Raw genomic sequence first — 14637 nt, 5'->3', positions numbered from 1 at the left:
AGCCGCATGGGGCCCCTTGTTCAGAAGGCCCGTGCTTGGTTGCATGGTATGCCATTGCCATCTTGAAATTGTTAATCGTTTTTTCACAAGTGCCTTCATATTATTTTGAAGAACCTTGAGTACCAGTCAAAAATGTTTAAACTTTTCCCCTTATAAACAGCATTAAAATGATAGAATTTTTGAGCAGGGTAGTGACCTGGTCAGAGCTGTCCTTATGGGTCCAGCAACTGTCATGCCGGTGGGAAGGTAGAAGAGGGAATGAAGACAGGGAGGCAGTTAAATGGGAGGCAAGGTGTGATGAGACCTCAGTCAGGACAGGAGCAGAAGGAGGTGATGGACCAATGGACATATCAATGTCAAGATGGCTGGATGCCCCCAAGGACGAACTACAAACTCCTTCATCCCCACCACCCCTGCCAACACTACTCTGGCTCAAGTCTGAGCCTCTAGGTCCCCCTCCAATCTTCTTGACCAGCAGCTGCCCACATCCCATTTCTCTGTCTCAGATTATCACAAGTCTCTGGAGGATGCTCTGAGCTCAGACACATCCGGCCACTTCAAGAGGATTCTCATCTCTCTGGCCACGGTGGGTGAATTCATGGCTCCAGGTTTGCTTGGCCCTCGGGGGCCCCGGGAGAAGGGAATGGTTGCTCTGTGGAGGAGCGGGAGTTAGGGGCTCACTCTTTTTTTTTTTTTTTTTAATTGGGGAAGGGGAACAGGATTTTACTGGGGAACAGTGTGTACTTCCAGGACTTTTTTCCAAGCCAAGTTGTTGTCCTTTCAATCTTAGTTGTGGAGGGTTCTGTTCAGCTTCAAGTTGTTGCCCTTTCAGTCTTAGTTGTGGAGGGTGCAGCTCAGCTCCAGGTCCAGTTGCCATTGCTAGTTGCAGGGGGCACAGCCCACCATCCCTTGCGGGAGTCGAACTGGCAACCTTGTGGTTGAGAGGACGCACTCCAACCAACTGAGCCATCCAGGAGGCAGCTCAGCTCAAGGTGCCGTGTTCAATCTTAGTTGCAGGGGGCACAGCCCACCATCCCTTGCGGGACTCGAGAAGTTGAACCGGCAACCTTGTGATTGAGAGCCCACTGGCCCATGTGGGAATCAAACCAGCAGCCTTCGGAGTTAGGAGCACAGAGCTCCAACCGCCTGAGCCACCGGGCCGGCCCAGGGGCCCACTCTTTAATGTTTAATTATTTATTTTTATTGGGGAACAGCATGTTTTTCCGGGACCCATCGGCTCCAAGTCAAGTCGTTGTTTTCAATCTTGTTGTGGAGGGCACAGCTCACTGGCCCATGTGGGAATCGAACCGTCAATCTTGGTGTTATGAGCACTGTGTTCTAACCAACTGAGCCAACCAGCCGCCCTAGGGGCCCACTCTTGATGAAGAGAAGGGTGTCTTCCCCACTTGTCTACTTAGTCTCATCACTGAGGCAATTACTGCCTTGTGCAATGCCTTCTGCATTATTCACTTTGCAAAGCTGGCTTGGTGCCACCTTCTCTGGGCAGCACTCCCTGATGGCTCACAGCCTGTCTTTTGGGCGCCGAGCTGACAGGACAAAGCCATGTAGATGACCTTTCCCTATGCTATACCCCGGAGTTTCTGTCACCATCTCTTGAATTCTTGCAACCTGATGCAAGCTCACTGTGTCTGAGTTTGGCCTTAGGCTAAGTGCCTTCCAAACATTCACATTTACTGCTCACGACAGCCTGCCCTATGAAGGCAGGAATATCGTCCCCATGTTAGAGCTGAGGAAAAAGGTTCAGAGAGGCAGAGTAGCCAAGCTAGATCCTGTGGCTACTGAGGGACAGAAAGGGTGGACGTCTGGGGACTAACCTTTCTCACTGGTCCTGCTGCAGGGGAACCGTGAGGAAGGAGGAGAAGACCGGGACCAGGCCCGGGAAGATGCCAAGGTGAGACCCCCAGCAGCTCCAGCTAATGGCTGTCCATGCCAGGCCCTGGCTGTCTGGGGTGGGGAAGGCTCCTGGCAGGGGTGTGGCTAGTTTGATTGGCAGACACTTAGACTCTGGGCCACTCACTTGCACCTCTCCACTCAGAAGTGAGACTCAGAGTTTTCACAGCTTTCAGACTGGTGGTGGGGAGTGTGGTGCTGGTCTTCCCGGCATTTCCTGGTTGAAGAGTAGGCTCCGAGCCCCAGACCCTCAGAGCTAGAAGGGACTTACAGGTTGTCCATGTCAAGCTCCTCATGTTACAGTGTGAAAACGGAGCCCAGAGAAGGTGAATGACTTCTAAAAGACAAACCAAATCAGTGGCCCAGGTGGAATTGACCCACAGGGAGCAGGTCTGGGAGCTTGCCGGAAAGGGGACCCGAGTGCTTTGGGTCTCAGTTTATTATCTATGAAATAGGACCAAAGTTGAAGGGAGCATCCTAGCAGAACCTAGAAAGTGGATTCATGAAGGGCTGCAATCTTTATTTTGCTCACTGATGCGTCCAAAATGGCATGTGGTTAGAATTCAATACATATTTGTTGTGGAATGAATAGGGGGAACGGTGTCCTCTAGGGTCTCTTGGCTGCGCTGCTTCTGCCCTGTTCCTAAGGCTGGGGAATTTGAGGTCTGGAGGTGGCTTCTCATAGAGGCTGGATAACCCCAAATCCCCTAAGGATCCCTATGGCTGAGCAGACCCTGCCGAGGCCATCCATACTATCCCCGTTCGCCTGTGGCTTGCTCCCAGCACCTTCTGGCCCGGCCCAGATCCAGGTGTCTGTCTCTTCTGCCTGACCCTTCCCCAGCCCCCAGAGCTCTAGGTCCAGGGCCTTGGCATAGATACTAGAGCTTGCGGATCCAGCCCCTTTCTTTTATAGTTGGGTTGAAAGGATCTCTGATAGATTGGGAGTCAGGGCACCATCTCTGTTCCCAGTTCCACCAACAGGTATGGAATGTTACAGCAGCATCTGAGCTAGAAGGATCCTTAACTGTCATCTGACAATTATGAAACTATTAGAATGTGTACTAAGTACTGAGCATGATGCTAAGACCATTTTATACTTTAGGATGCCCCCTTTTTCTTGCTGGAGGAAAACAAATCTCCTTACCTATCCACGGGTACAATTTCTAAATGGCCATGGTATTATTTGAACTCAGACCTGCCTGACTCCAAAGCCTATACTTAATACCATTTAATATAGGACCTAGTATAGTCATTCCCCTGCAACTTCCAAACCAGGTAGCTGCTGGTGTCCAGTTGTACAGCCCCTGGTTTGGAATACAGCTGTCAGAAGCTACAGGGTTCCACTCAGTTAAGGTCGTCCTGCTGCATTATGCATATGTTTATGGAGGCTAGCCTGGGAACCAAGCCCCCTACAGTGGCTTGCTGAGGCCACAGTTCATTCACTCATTCAGCAGATATTTAAATACTACTATGAGCAGCCCCTCTGTGCTGTTGAGGGTCTTTGAACCTGACTTCCTCCCTAAAGCTCACCCCAAATTCATGCTTCTGCCTGGTTCCAGCATCTACCTATGAGGCTGTGCTACCTATGAGGCCAGCAGAGGGTAGTAGTAGGCCTCACTGGCCCAGCTTTGCAGGAGAGAAGAGGGGAGAGAGAACCCGGGTTGGAAACAACCAAGGGAGCCAGAGCCCCGGCCCAACTCAGCTGCCTCCAGGTTCAGAGGTGCTAGACTCTGATCTTAGTTGTCGGCTTATTTTCTTATAACTGGACATATTTTATTTCAAAGGTAATACGTATTCTTTTGTGGAAACTTTAGAAAATAGAAACAAGCAAAAAAAAAAAATCCAGAGCCTACTAGTAATAACCATTGTTAATATTTTTGGAAGGTATCATTCTAATTATCTTTTTATGTATACATAAAAGTGGATTCCTGGTTTATATCACTTAAAATTAATATTCTGTGAATACTGTTATATCGTTTTAAAAAAATCAACATCACTTAATGACTATACTATGTCATTTAAGAATCTACGAAACTTTATTTAACCAGCCCTCTTCATAGGAACCACATGCATGATTTTTTCATTGGAATTGATTTCTAGAGGCAAAATGGGAATGCTGGAAGAAAATATATACGAAAATTGAAGGCATTTGATAGAGCCAAGTTCCCTCCCTAAATTATTCTAGGTAACGCACATTAGTGCTTGGCAGTATCTGCTTGTTTTACACATTCTCTTCCCATGCTCTCACCATGGGCATCTAGAACGCCCTCAAGCTCTTGGAAGTCTGGGTCTGTTACGAACAAGGTAACATATGTCCGGTGTTCACCTGTTGCCCCACAGTCATTGCTAATAGCTTCTCTTTCACTCTCAGTGTTCCAGTTTGAGCAATAAATAATATAGGTAATCTAATTATGGGCCTTGGGTGAAATGAAAAATTGTGGCCGGTTTTAGATAATTCAATCCCCAGGTTATTATTTCTTAATACAACAGCTATATTGAAATATAATTCCTATACCATATATTGACCCATTTAAGGTATACACTTCAGTGGTTTTTAGTGTCTTCACAGACTTGCACAACCATCACCACAATCAACTTTAGAACATTTCGTCACGCCAGAAAGAAACCTTGTACATGTTGTACTTACTCCTCACTTCCTCCCAACCCCCCAGCCGCCAAAAAACCACTAGTCTATTTTCTGTCTCTGTAGATTTGTCTGTTCTGGACATTTCATATAAATGGAATCATGTAGTATGTGGCATTCTATGACTGTTTTCTTTCACTTAGTATAACATTTATAATATTTTCAAAATTCATCCATATTATAGCATATATATTCCTTCGTTGCTTTCCATTGGCAAATAATATTTCATTGTATGGACATATAACTTTTTTTAAATCAGTTCATCAGCTAATGGACATTTGGGTTGTTTCCACTTTGGAGCGCTTATGACTAATGGTGCTTGCTATAAATATTTGTATACAAATTTTTGTTGGCATGTATATTTTCATTTCTCTTGGGTATATATCTTGGAGTGGAATTGCAGGGTCATGTGATAACTGTCTCTAACTTATGGGGGAACTGCCCAGATTAATTTTTTCATGAAGTAACTAGGCTAATAAGGAAAAGATTTTGTTTTGGATATCTAAACAATTATTTTAGTGACCCCCTGCATTTTTCATATTACAAATATTATTGTCTTAAAGATGCTTTGACAAAATATATATACCAGGAGATCTCTGACCCAAATAAGTGAAGAATGTTTGGTACTTTAGGTTCTTTTTTGTTTAATTTTTTAAAACATCTCCCTCTTTAAAAAAAAAAAAAATATATATATATATATATATATATATATATATATATATATATATATACACACACATATATGGCATTATTTAGCATAACTTTTTTTAAATTGTGGTAAAGTGCATATAACATATCATAAAAATATAACATATAATAAACTTTACCATCTTAACCATTAAGTCTGCAGTTCAGTGACATTAAGTACATTCACATTATTGTGTAACCATCACCACCATGCATCCGCTGAACTCTTTTCATCTCGTAAAACTGAAGTTCTGTCCCCATTAAATAATAACTGCCCATTTCCCTCTCCCCAGCCCCTGGCAACCACCATTCTACTTCCTGTCTCTGAATTTGACCTCATATAATTGCAATCATACAGTATTTGTCCATTTGTAATTGACTTATTTTACTTAATATAATGTCCTCGAGGTTCAACTGGGTTGTTTTTAATATAGAAAAGTATCAATATAAAGCAGAAGCATCCCATAATCCTAGTAGCCCTCATAACTCCTATTTGACATTACAATACAAAATAAAAATAATATATTTGCATGTCGAGAAAATGTAAACACAAAATTTCAGGAAAAATAAGACGGAAAGCTTTCCCCCACAGTCCTTCCTGAAGGTCACCTCTGTCAACAGTATCTTGACTGTCCCTTTACGTGACTTCCCAGTCAGTACTTATCTTTTCTTTCTAGATAAAAGGAACACTCTTATGCACAATATGTTATATTTTACTGCTTTGCTTAATTTAAATAGAAAGTCTCCTTATCAGCACTGCAGACCAGTCTCATTCTTTTTCATAACTCTGTGGATTTCCATTATAGAATGAACTATAGACTGTTTAACAAGTTGACTTAATGGTTTCCAGGTTTTCTCTGTTGTAAAGAATGCTGCAGTGAACACTCTTGCATTATATCTCAGAATACTTTTTTGCCAGGATATCTGTAAGGCAGATTCCTAACTATATAATTGCTTGATCAAACGGCACGTGCATTTTAAATTTTGATGACATTTCCAGTTTATAAAATAAAAGACTTCTAAAGCATAAAACTGTTGGAGAGTTTATGAAGAGGATGGTTTTGGTCTGTCCAATAGATTAAACTGGTTGGCAGAGTATTGGGGACACAGGCAAAGGCAAAACTCAGTCTGGGGCATATAAGGCTGGCTATACGTTGTCCCCATATGCTCCAAGCCACAGTACTTGCCTAACAAAATCATGTCCTAACAATAGAATTTTGTGCTGGGCATAAGGCAGTGATTTAAATTGACCCTTGTAAAATGACTGAACATCTGGCATGTTCCTCCCTGATTATTTGTGTGCCTCCTACAAGTCCCCTCCTGTCCAGGCCTCAGCTCTCCTGTCTGGTCTGTCATTTGAGGGAGTAAAATGACAGGTCTCCCAGTGACTCTCCAACTGAATGTGGTGAAGTTTAGGGAACTGCAGGTCTCACATTCTGACTTCTCAGTGGCTTTGGCAATGAGCTCACTAGGTCTGGAGTCCCCCTAGGTTGCCAGGTGTGACAGTGGCTAGAGTGCCCTGTTCTTTTTGTCCTCCCTTACCCCTCAGGTGAACATTTTTATAGGTAATTAATTCCCAGACCTATCCCCATTTTAAGCTCCAGCCTAAAGGTCAAGGAAAGGTGTTTTTTTTCTCCTCCCTGCTCCCGCTGTGGTCCCAAGTCTCCTCAGGGCTTCTTGGGACCTCTGCTACCCTGAGCCAGGCGCCCCCCACCCTGGACTCCAGGGCCCCCAGAGCCACCCTCTCTGGGCCTCCTCTGACTCTTTCCTTCCCCTCTCTCCCTCCTCTCTCTCCTCCCTGCTCTCAGGTGGCTGCTGAGATCTTGGTGAGTGTCATGGTCTTCGTGTGGATTTTAAGACCTATCAGTAAAGTCTGATTCTGGCTGTGCCTCTGGGTGGGGCTGAGTGGGGCAGATTCTGGCAGTGATTTGGGGATTTGCCCCACAGCTGCTCTCTCTCTCTCTCTCTCTTTCTCTCTCCTCTTTAGGGCCTCATAAGAACTCTTGTGGGTAAAAAAAAAAAAATGGGCCAGGCAAGTGTTTCCCAAACTTTAACCACTCACTTCCCACATGATTGTGCTACGTACCACAAGCTATGAGTATTTTTCTTTACATGGACTCTTTTTTTTTTTTTTTTTGAACCTGAAATGAGTTATTATTTCAGGGAAATTATAAGGGACTATATAAGGGAAATTTAATATCAATGTAAATAGAACTAGTAGCCGACTAGAAGGTCATTGTGGAAACGTATACATGTGGCGTGTTCAAATGTGTTTGCCATTTGTGGCACTTGGGGAAACACTGTCTCGACCATTTTTCCTTGCCCCTGTGCACAGACATGCTTCCCCAAAGGGACTTTCAGAGGAATTTAAGGATGGAAGGAGAATTCTGAGTCTCCATGCCCAGTGCTCAGCCCCTCTGTCAGTCTACAGCATCCCTGGGAACTGGAGAGGGATGCAAAGGCCAAGGAAGGAAAAACGGCCAACGTCAGCCTCCTTGGGTGGCTGGGTTAGCCCGGCTTCTAACTGCTCTCAGCCTAGTCAAAGACATGAACGTGAACAGTAACCAAGGCTTTCTTGTGTCTTCCCTCCCAAATCCTTGCCCGGACCTGGGTTCTGCAGGAAATAGCAGACACGTCCAGTGGAGACAAAACTTCCCTGGAGACGCGTTTCATGACGGTCCTGTGTACACGTAGCTATCCGCACCTCCGGAGAGGTGAGACCTGATACCTTCCCTTCCCAATTCAGCAGGAAGATCCCCAAATCTGATGAGAACCTCTCAGGTCTCTGTGACAAGAGGAGCCAATCGCCCACCCACCCACTCCTTATCCTAGCAAAGGAATAGGTAGTGATGGAGGCTCAAGGAGCCCTGGCACTAATGTGTCATTCAGCCTCGGGCCAACTCCCTTCATCTCCTTAGGGAAGCAGGCAGGATGCTTGGGATAAGGCATGGCAGGTAGCTTTCACCTCCAAGGCCAACCCAATGGATTGGTAATGGCTGCCTGAAATGCTGTGTTGAGAAGGATTCAAAGGTTCTGTGACATGATCCATTGGTGATGTCTGCAAGGAGCAAGGCAATGAAGGGTGGTGATGGCACAAGAACCACATGGACGTCTTTGAGCCACAGGCTGCCACATGCACAGGGCACACCTGTATGCTGTGGCCCTGACATTAGGTGGTCATGAAGTGCCCTTTCACTAAGACCTTTACATTTTAACGTGCATTTGCCTGGTACTTTTCAATAAAATATTTAAGGTGCTTTAGCATAGTGGCTAAAAGAATGAGCTTCAGAATTGGACTGCCTTGATTCAAATCTCCCACTTACCAGCCCTCTGGTCTTGGGCAAGTTACTAAATATCTGTGTCTTAATTCCCTTAGCCATAAACTGGGATTTTAGTTCTATCTCACATGATTATTGTGAGGATACAAAAAGTATAATACACGAAAAGCATTTAGCACAGTCCCTGGCACATAGTAACTTCCTCACTGTTACCATTATGATTACTTATATTAACCTCTATCCCAGCTTGACACAGGAGGAAGGGGAGGCCTAGGAAAAAGGAAAGGTTCTCCCAAAGTCACTTCGTGAGCTCGGGACAGAGCCGTGACTAGGACCCATGCTCTTCTACAAGCCCAGCCCGGGTTTCTAGAACTTGTCCGAGGCCCTGGGGCAGTGTCTGACTTGACACAGATTTGGCTCTGAGCTCCAGACAGCCTGAGGTCAGAACTTCCCTCCCACAACAATCGTGCCCAGTGCTCTTAGGCCTGGGTGCAGCCATACCTGCTGCCCCTTTCCACTTGCCCAGGCACAGCTGGTGGGTGACGGAGGGGTGTTCCCCCCTCTTCCTCTGAGCCGAAGCTCACTCTGCAATTCTGGGGCTTCTCTGGGGGCCAGTATTCCAGGAGTTCATCAAGATGACCAACTACGACGTGGAACACACCATTAAGAAGGAGATGTCCGGGGATGTGAGGGACGCATTTGTGGCCATTGGTAACTGGCGGGACCAAGGGAAGGGGCTGGAGGTCAAAAGCAAGGGTTGGGGCCACTGATTCCCTAGACAAGTAGCCGTGGCAGCCTCCTAAGCTACTAGTACTGGAAAATCTGTAGGGTCACTTATCAGCTCCAGGGGTCCTCCTGCCAATGTGTTATTTGTGGGGTAACATGAGGACTTGTTCTCCAGTAATTCTGATGCTCTGTACCTTGAGGTTCTGTACCTTGGGTTCGTGAGAGGTTTCTTCCCTTTGAGTCCCCTGCTAACCTCCGTTACCTATAAGCACCTTAACAGGAAGTGAGCTGCCACCCAGTGAGAGCCAGGTTTAAGGATGAGCAAGAGGAGGAGATACAGACATCCGGAAGGGGGAGTGAAGGTGTCAGGCCCTGAGTTTGACCCTGGGGTTGGCAATGACCTGCAGGCCCAGGCTGAGGGGAGAGGAGGTGGGAGAAGAAAGCCCGGCCCAGAGTCTGGGCGTACCCCCTCTGACCATGTTCCTGCTTCCCTCTCCTCTTCCTACTAGTTCAAAGTGTCAAGAACAAGCCTCTCTTCTTTGCCGACAAACTTTATAAGTCCATGAAGGTAAGAAAATGTGTTCATTTGTTCCTGTCCCTTTCCAGGACTTCTGCCTGCCCATAAACACAGAGGTGGGCCATCCCCCATAACAGCATTTGTGACAGCTGTGTCCCCATTTGATGTTGATCAGCGTCTGCCCTGGGTCTGGCTCTAGGATTGTAGTTCTCAGCAAAGGGTGACTTTGCCCCCCGGGAACATTTGGCAATGTTCAGGTGCATTTTGGTTGTCACAGCTTGGGGAGTGTTGCTGCTGGCATCCAGTGGGTAGAAAGCAGGGATGCTGCTAACAGCCTACAATGCCCAGGACAGACCCCCCGCAACAAAGAATAATCTGCTCCAAAGGCCAAGATTGAGAATCTTGCTTTGGAGACACAGGACTGGGTAAAACACAGCCTCTGCCCTCTTGGAGCTCACATTCTAGCAGGTGACACAATGCCTCCTATTACAAAAGGTAGCAAGTGCTCAGCTCTGATGCTGGCCCCGGATTCCTGAAAACCCAGGCCACGCTGGCCTCCCTCTCAGCCCACCGAGTGGAGTCTCAGCTGCTTGGTGGGAGTGAGCCTGAGACCCCTCTCAGCCTGCATTCCCCAAACATGACAGCCATTTACTGGGTGCTCAGCATGTGCCAGCTCTGACTCCTAAGCGGGTGTTCCGAGCTTCCTGGGGACAGGTGGGCCCTAGCTGTCCACATACTCTGTGTCCTTTGCCTGCCCCTTGTGCCCTGTATTAGTTAACCAGGTTTGCGGTAACAAATTACCACAGATTGAGTGACTGCAGAAATTTATTCTCTCATGGTTCTAGAGGCCAGAAGTCCTAAGTGAAGGTGTTGGCAGGATTGGTTACTTCTGGAGGCTCTGAGGGAGAAGCTCGCCCATGCCTCTCCTAGCTTCTGGTGGTTTCCAGGAATCCTGATGTTTCCTGGCTTGTAAATTCATCATCCCTCCAGTGTCTGCCTTTATCATCACATGGTCTTGTGTGTCTGTCCATGTATCCTCTTCGCATCGGACACCAGTCGTTGGATGTAGGGCCCATCCGAATCTAGTACGACCTCAACTAAGACCCTATTTCCAAATTAGGTCACATTGTACAGTTCCAGGTGGACATGAAATGGGGGGTAGGGGGGCATCCTAGTCAACTCATATAGGTTTTTGCCTGTCTGACCAGTCCTAGGCCGGGGGGAGTTTGAGTCAGGACTATTTCTGGAAGGCAGAGACAGAATATCCCACCCTGGTTTTGGAGGGAAAAGGGAGAAGGCAGATGGACACCCAGGAGTCCTTGCCTGACTTGGCCCTGTTTCTTCTCCTGCCCTGTGTCTCCCTGTGTCCCGGCTCCGCCAGGGTGCCGGCACTGATGAGAAGACCCTCACGAGAATCATGGTCTCCCGGAGTGAGATCGACCTGCTCAACATCCGGCGGGAGTTCATTGAGAAATACGACAAGTCTCTCCACCAAGCCATTGAGGTGAGAGGAGGGGTTAGGGGTCAGTGGGGAGGGAGGTGAAGGTCAGAGTCCTGAATGTAAGATTCAAAGTCCTTTTTATTCCCACTGTCTTTTTCTCAGTGAGCATACTGCCTCTTAGAACAGCCAGGGTGTTGCTGAATAAAAGGAGACCTGCCTCATTGTTTATACCCAAATTGATTCCAGACGGATCAAAGGTTTATGATGAAAGATTTCCAAATAAAACAAGAGCCCATTTTTTTTTTTTTTTTTGGCTTTTAAAAAACTTTCATTGAAGTATAATTTAACACACCATCAAATTCCCCTGTTTAAGGGTATAATTTAAAAATGTTTTAGTAGTGAGTTGTGCATCCATCGCCACAATCCAGTTGAAAATATTTCTATCACCTCATGAAGGTCCTTTTACCTGTTTATTTATTTCCACCCTGAGCCCTAGGCAACCATCAAGTGACTTTCTGTCTGTATAGATTTGCCTTCCTGGGTATTTCATATATATATGTAATACGTGATCTTTGATGGCTGACTTTTTTCACTTATAGAGCCATTTTATTTTATTTTATTTTATTTCTGTCTTTGAGACTGGTCAAGATCTTAAGGTTCGATACTGTGCTTAGTTGACCAGACTGTGGGAAATCTCACAGGCAGTCTCGCACAGACCAAATAGGGAGATAGCATATCTTTAAAGGGAAGTTTGGGGAATTCAAACTTTTAAATGCGTACACTTTAGACTTGGTATTTCTTTGTGTGGGAATTTATCCTATAGACATACCACACACATTCCCAAAGGCATGTAAGAGAATATTTCTGCCAGCATTGTTTGTAGTAGCGAAAGAGTGAAAGCCCTCCGTATAGAACTGGTTAAATAAATGATGGTACGCCCACATGGTGGAACACGATACAGCCATGAAAAAGCATCAGGAGGCTCTATGGTTTGGGATCTTCTCTAAGTCAAAAAAGTATGGTCCAGAATAGTGTGAATGGTCTGTGTCCATTTGTGTGGAAAAGGGTATAATACACATACACATCGTATATGCACAGACTATTCCTGGAAAATGGGCAGCGGGGAAGAGGGGGCATTGAGGCCATCAGGATTGTATTCACTCACTCTGCTTTCCTTCTGCCCCTGCCAGGGTGACACCTCCGGAGACTTCAAGAAGGCCTTGCTGGCTATCTGTGGTGGCGAGGACTAGGACCACCTCGGCCGAGAAATGGTCCTCAGCACCAGCCGCCATGACCAAGCCTGATTGCTCCAGCTCCAAAGACTAAGGAAGGGGCAGGAGTAGGGGTGGGGGGGGGGTAAGGGTGGGCTCTTGTCATCAACTGGGGTTTAGGAAAGGTTCCCTCTCCCACAGGCCACTGCGCGCCCGGCGTGGTCACTCCTCACATCTGAGTGGCTAAAGAACCACAGCCATAGATTCCGTCCACCTTCACTCCCCATCTCCCTCCTCAGCCCTTCTGTCCTTTGTCACAGCCCCTGCCCTGGTTTGGGCTTTGTCAAATCCAAAAATATACTGAGCCTCTGTTTGTGAAATGAGTGATGTGTGTGCTTTGAATGGTGGGGTGTGGTGGCGGGAGCCAGTTGAGTGTTTTGGGGGAGGGGAGGGAGGAATAAATGTCTTCCGGGCAACTGGCAATCCTCCCACCATTGCACCACCCACCTCCATCCAGGTGGTGCTAGAGCACTGAACCAGGAGTCCGGATACCTGGGTTCAAATTTGCAACGGCCACACACTTGCTTTCTGACCTTGGGCCAGTCTCTTTCCCTTCCCAAGTCTCTATGTTCTTATCTACAAAATGAGAGAATTGGGCAAAAAAAAGATCTTGGCTTTCTCGTCTAACATTGACATTCTAGGATGTGCCTCCAAATCATTCCCTTTACACTTCTCTCTTTAAGTAAAAAGAGACACACAAACACATTTCCAGTGAGGATCTGTGTTTCTGACCTAGAAGCTGCAGCTTAGATTGCCCTCATTAGAGCGTGCAGTTGTTAATCCTTCCCAGGAGTGAGTTCTGTCTTCCTACTGTTACCTGGAAATCCCATAGTAGAGTCTAAGCTCTGGGTCTGGGGCGCCCTTTCCTCCCTCTGTTCCCTGGATGTTTCTCTACGTGCCCTTCGTCCATTACAGCCCAACCCCAAACTTCCTCTTTTGAATTCTTCAAGGGCAGCAGATGCGATCGTGATCTGGGGAGGCCTGTGGAAAGTTTCCGCTTTGTGAAGATCACTGATAAGCAGTAGAATCAACTGCAGTTTCTCTGCCTTCCTTCCCCCGGCTCTGCTTCTACTCGGAGACTTGGATCTAAAGTTGTCCAGCAGTCATGGTGTGATGGTGCCTGCTGGCTAGAGGGAGTCTGCTCCCTATCCTGGCTAGCCTGACCTATCCTGGCAGTTCATTGTGTGTTTATTGTAGCTGTGCAGGGACCATGGGTGGTTGGGAGATTGCTGGGTCTGGTGTTGTCCCTCCCTCAGTGTGTGACCTTGGATGAGCCATTACCCTTACTGGGCCGCACTTTCTTTTTACAGTGTGGGGTTGAACCCAATAGTTTTGAAGAGCTCTCTCTTCATTTCTGACAAAATGAGTCTGAAAGTAAGATAATTTACCTTCTTAGGTCTTCTCCACTTCCTTCCACCAGGCTGTGAGTCCAAACCCCATGAGAGCCAGCTGAGCTGTTTGGGGTATTTTCCTAATTTAATTTAACTATTACCAAAATATAAATTAACAAAATAGTTAAGAGCCGGGAAGACAGACCTTTGCTATTAACTGGCTTGTGAGCATGTCATCTCTGAGCCTTAGTTCCCTTATCTGTCAAACAGGGCCCCCCAGTTCTACTTATCTCGTAGCCCTTGTGGGGTAAGTGAGATGATACACGGAAATGCAGAGCAGGGCCTGCTTGTCTTGGCGACATCTGTTAGCACCACCTGCCCTGAGCCGGGCCCATTGTAGGAGCTGAGACGTGGATCCCAACATGTTTTCTGAGCTTTGGTTTCAAGAAGTCAGCGATAGATCACAGAGGTATCCAAAGACAAATATGAAATGTCCTTTAAAATACATACCAAGGGAAAAAATAGGCTGAGCGTGGAAAGGAAAGAGTGATGGAATCTGAGGGAATAGAAGTTGGGAGGGCCCATGAGGCCAAGTGGAACGCACGAGTGGAGAAACCAGGAATTTCTAGAATTCCTAGACAACGGGAATGAGGGTAGCTCAAACTGAGCACTTGTGATGTGTAAGACACTGTTCTAATCTCTTGACATGGAGTTTTCATTTCATTTTCAGGTAAGGTGGGTTGCCTTCTGGGATTGGTCAGTAGTAGCAGGAGGACCCTCAGGGTTTGTGAGGTGAGGTAGATGAGATTAGAAATGGGAGTTTTCAAGCCA

At 46.5% G+C, this 14637-nt stretch overlaps 1 protein-coding gene across 2 annotated transcripts in view; it reads left to right on the top strand.

The window, feature by feature from the left end:
* The window catches only part of ANXA6 (annexin A6), a 45197-nt gene extending 32402 nt beyond the window's left edge, over positions 1-12795 (top strand). Inside the window, exons 19-26 of one of the 2 annotated variants that reach the window (XM_019734380.2) lie at positions 507-586; positions 1859-1912; positions 7051-7068; positions 7863-7956; positions 9136-9231; positions 9756-9814; positions 11145-11267; positions 12395-12795. In XM_019734380.2, the coding sequence (XP_019589939.1) occupies positions 507-586; positions 1859-1912; positions 7051-7068; positions 7863-7956; positions 9136-9231; positions 9756-9814; positions 11145-11267; positions 12395-12454 (584 nt within the window). In that variant the 3' untranslated portion in view covers positions 12455-12795. The remainder of the gene's footprint in view (positions 1-506; positions 587-1858; positions 1913-7050; positions 7069-7862; positions 7957-9135; positions 9232-9755; positions 9815-11144; positions 11268-12394) is intronic. The other variant, XM_019734381.2, reaches the window with a different exon arrangement.
* The last annotated feature ends 1842 nt before the right edge of the window (positions 12796-14637 follow it).

The sequence above is a fragment of the Rhinolophus sinicus genome, linkage group LG10 (assembly GCF_036562045.2).
Source record: "Rhinolophus sinicus isolate RSC01 linkage group LG10, ASM3656204v1, whole genome shotgun sequence".
In the NCBI taxonomy this organism is placed as follows: Eukaryota; Metazoa; Chordata; class Mammalia; order Chiroptera; family Rhinolophidae; genus Rhinolophus; species Rhinolophus sinicus.
This window is presented reverse-complemented; position numbering and strand designations above follow the sequence as displayed.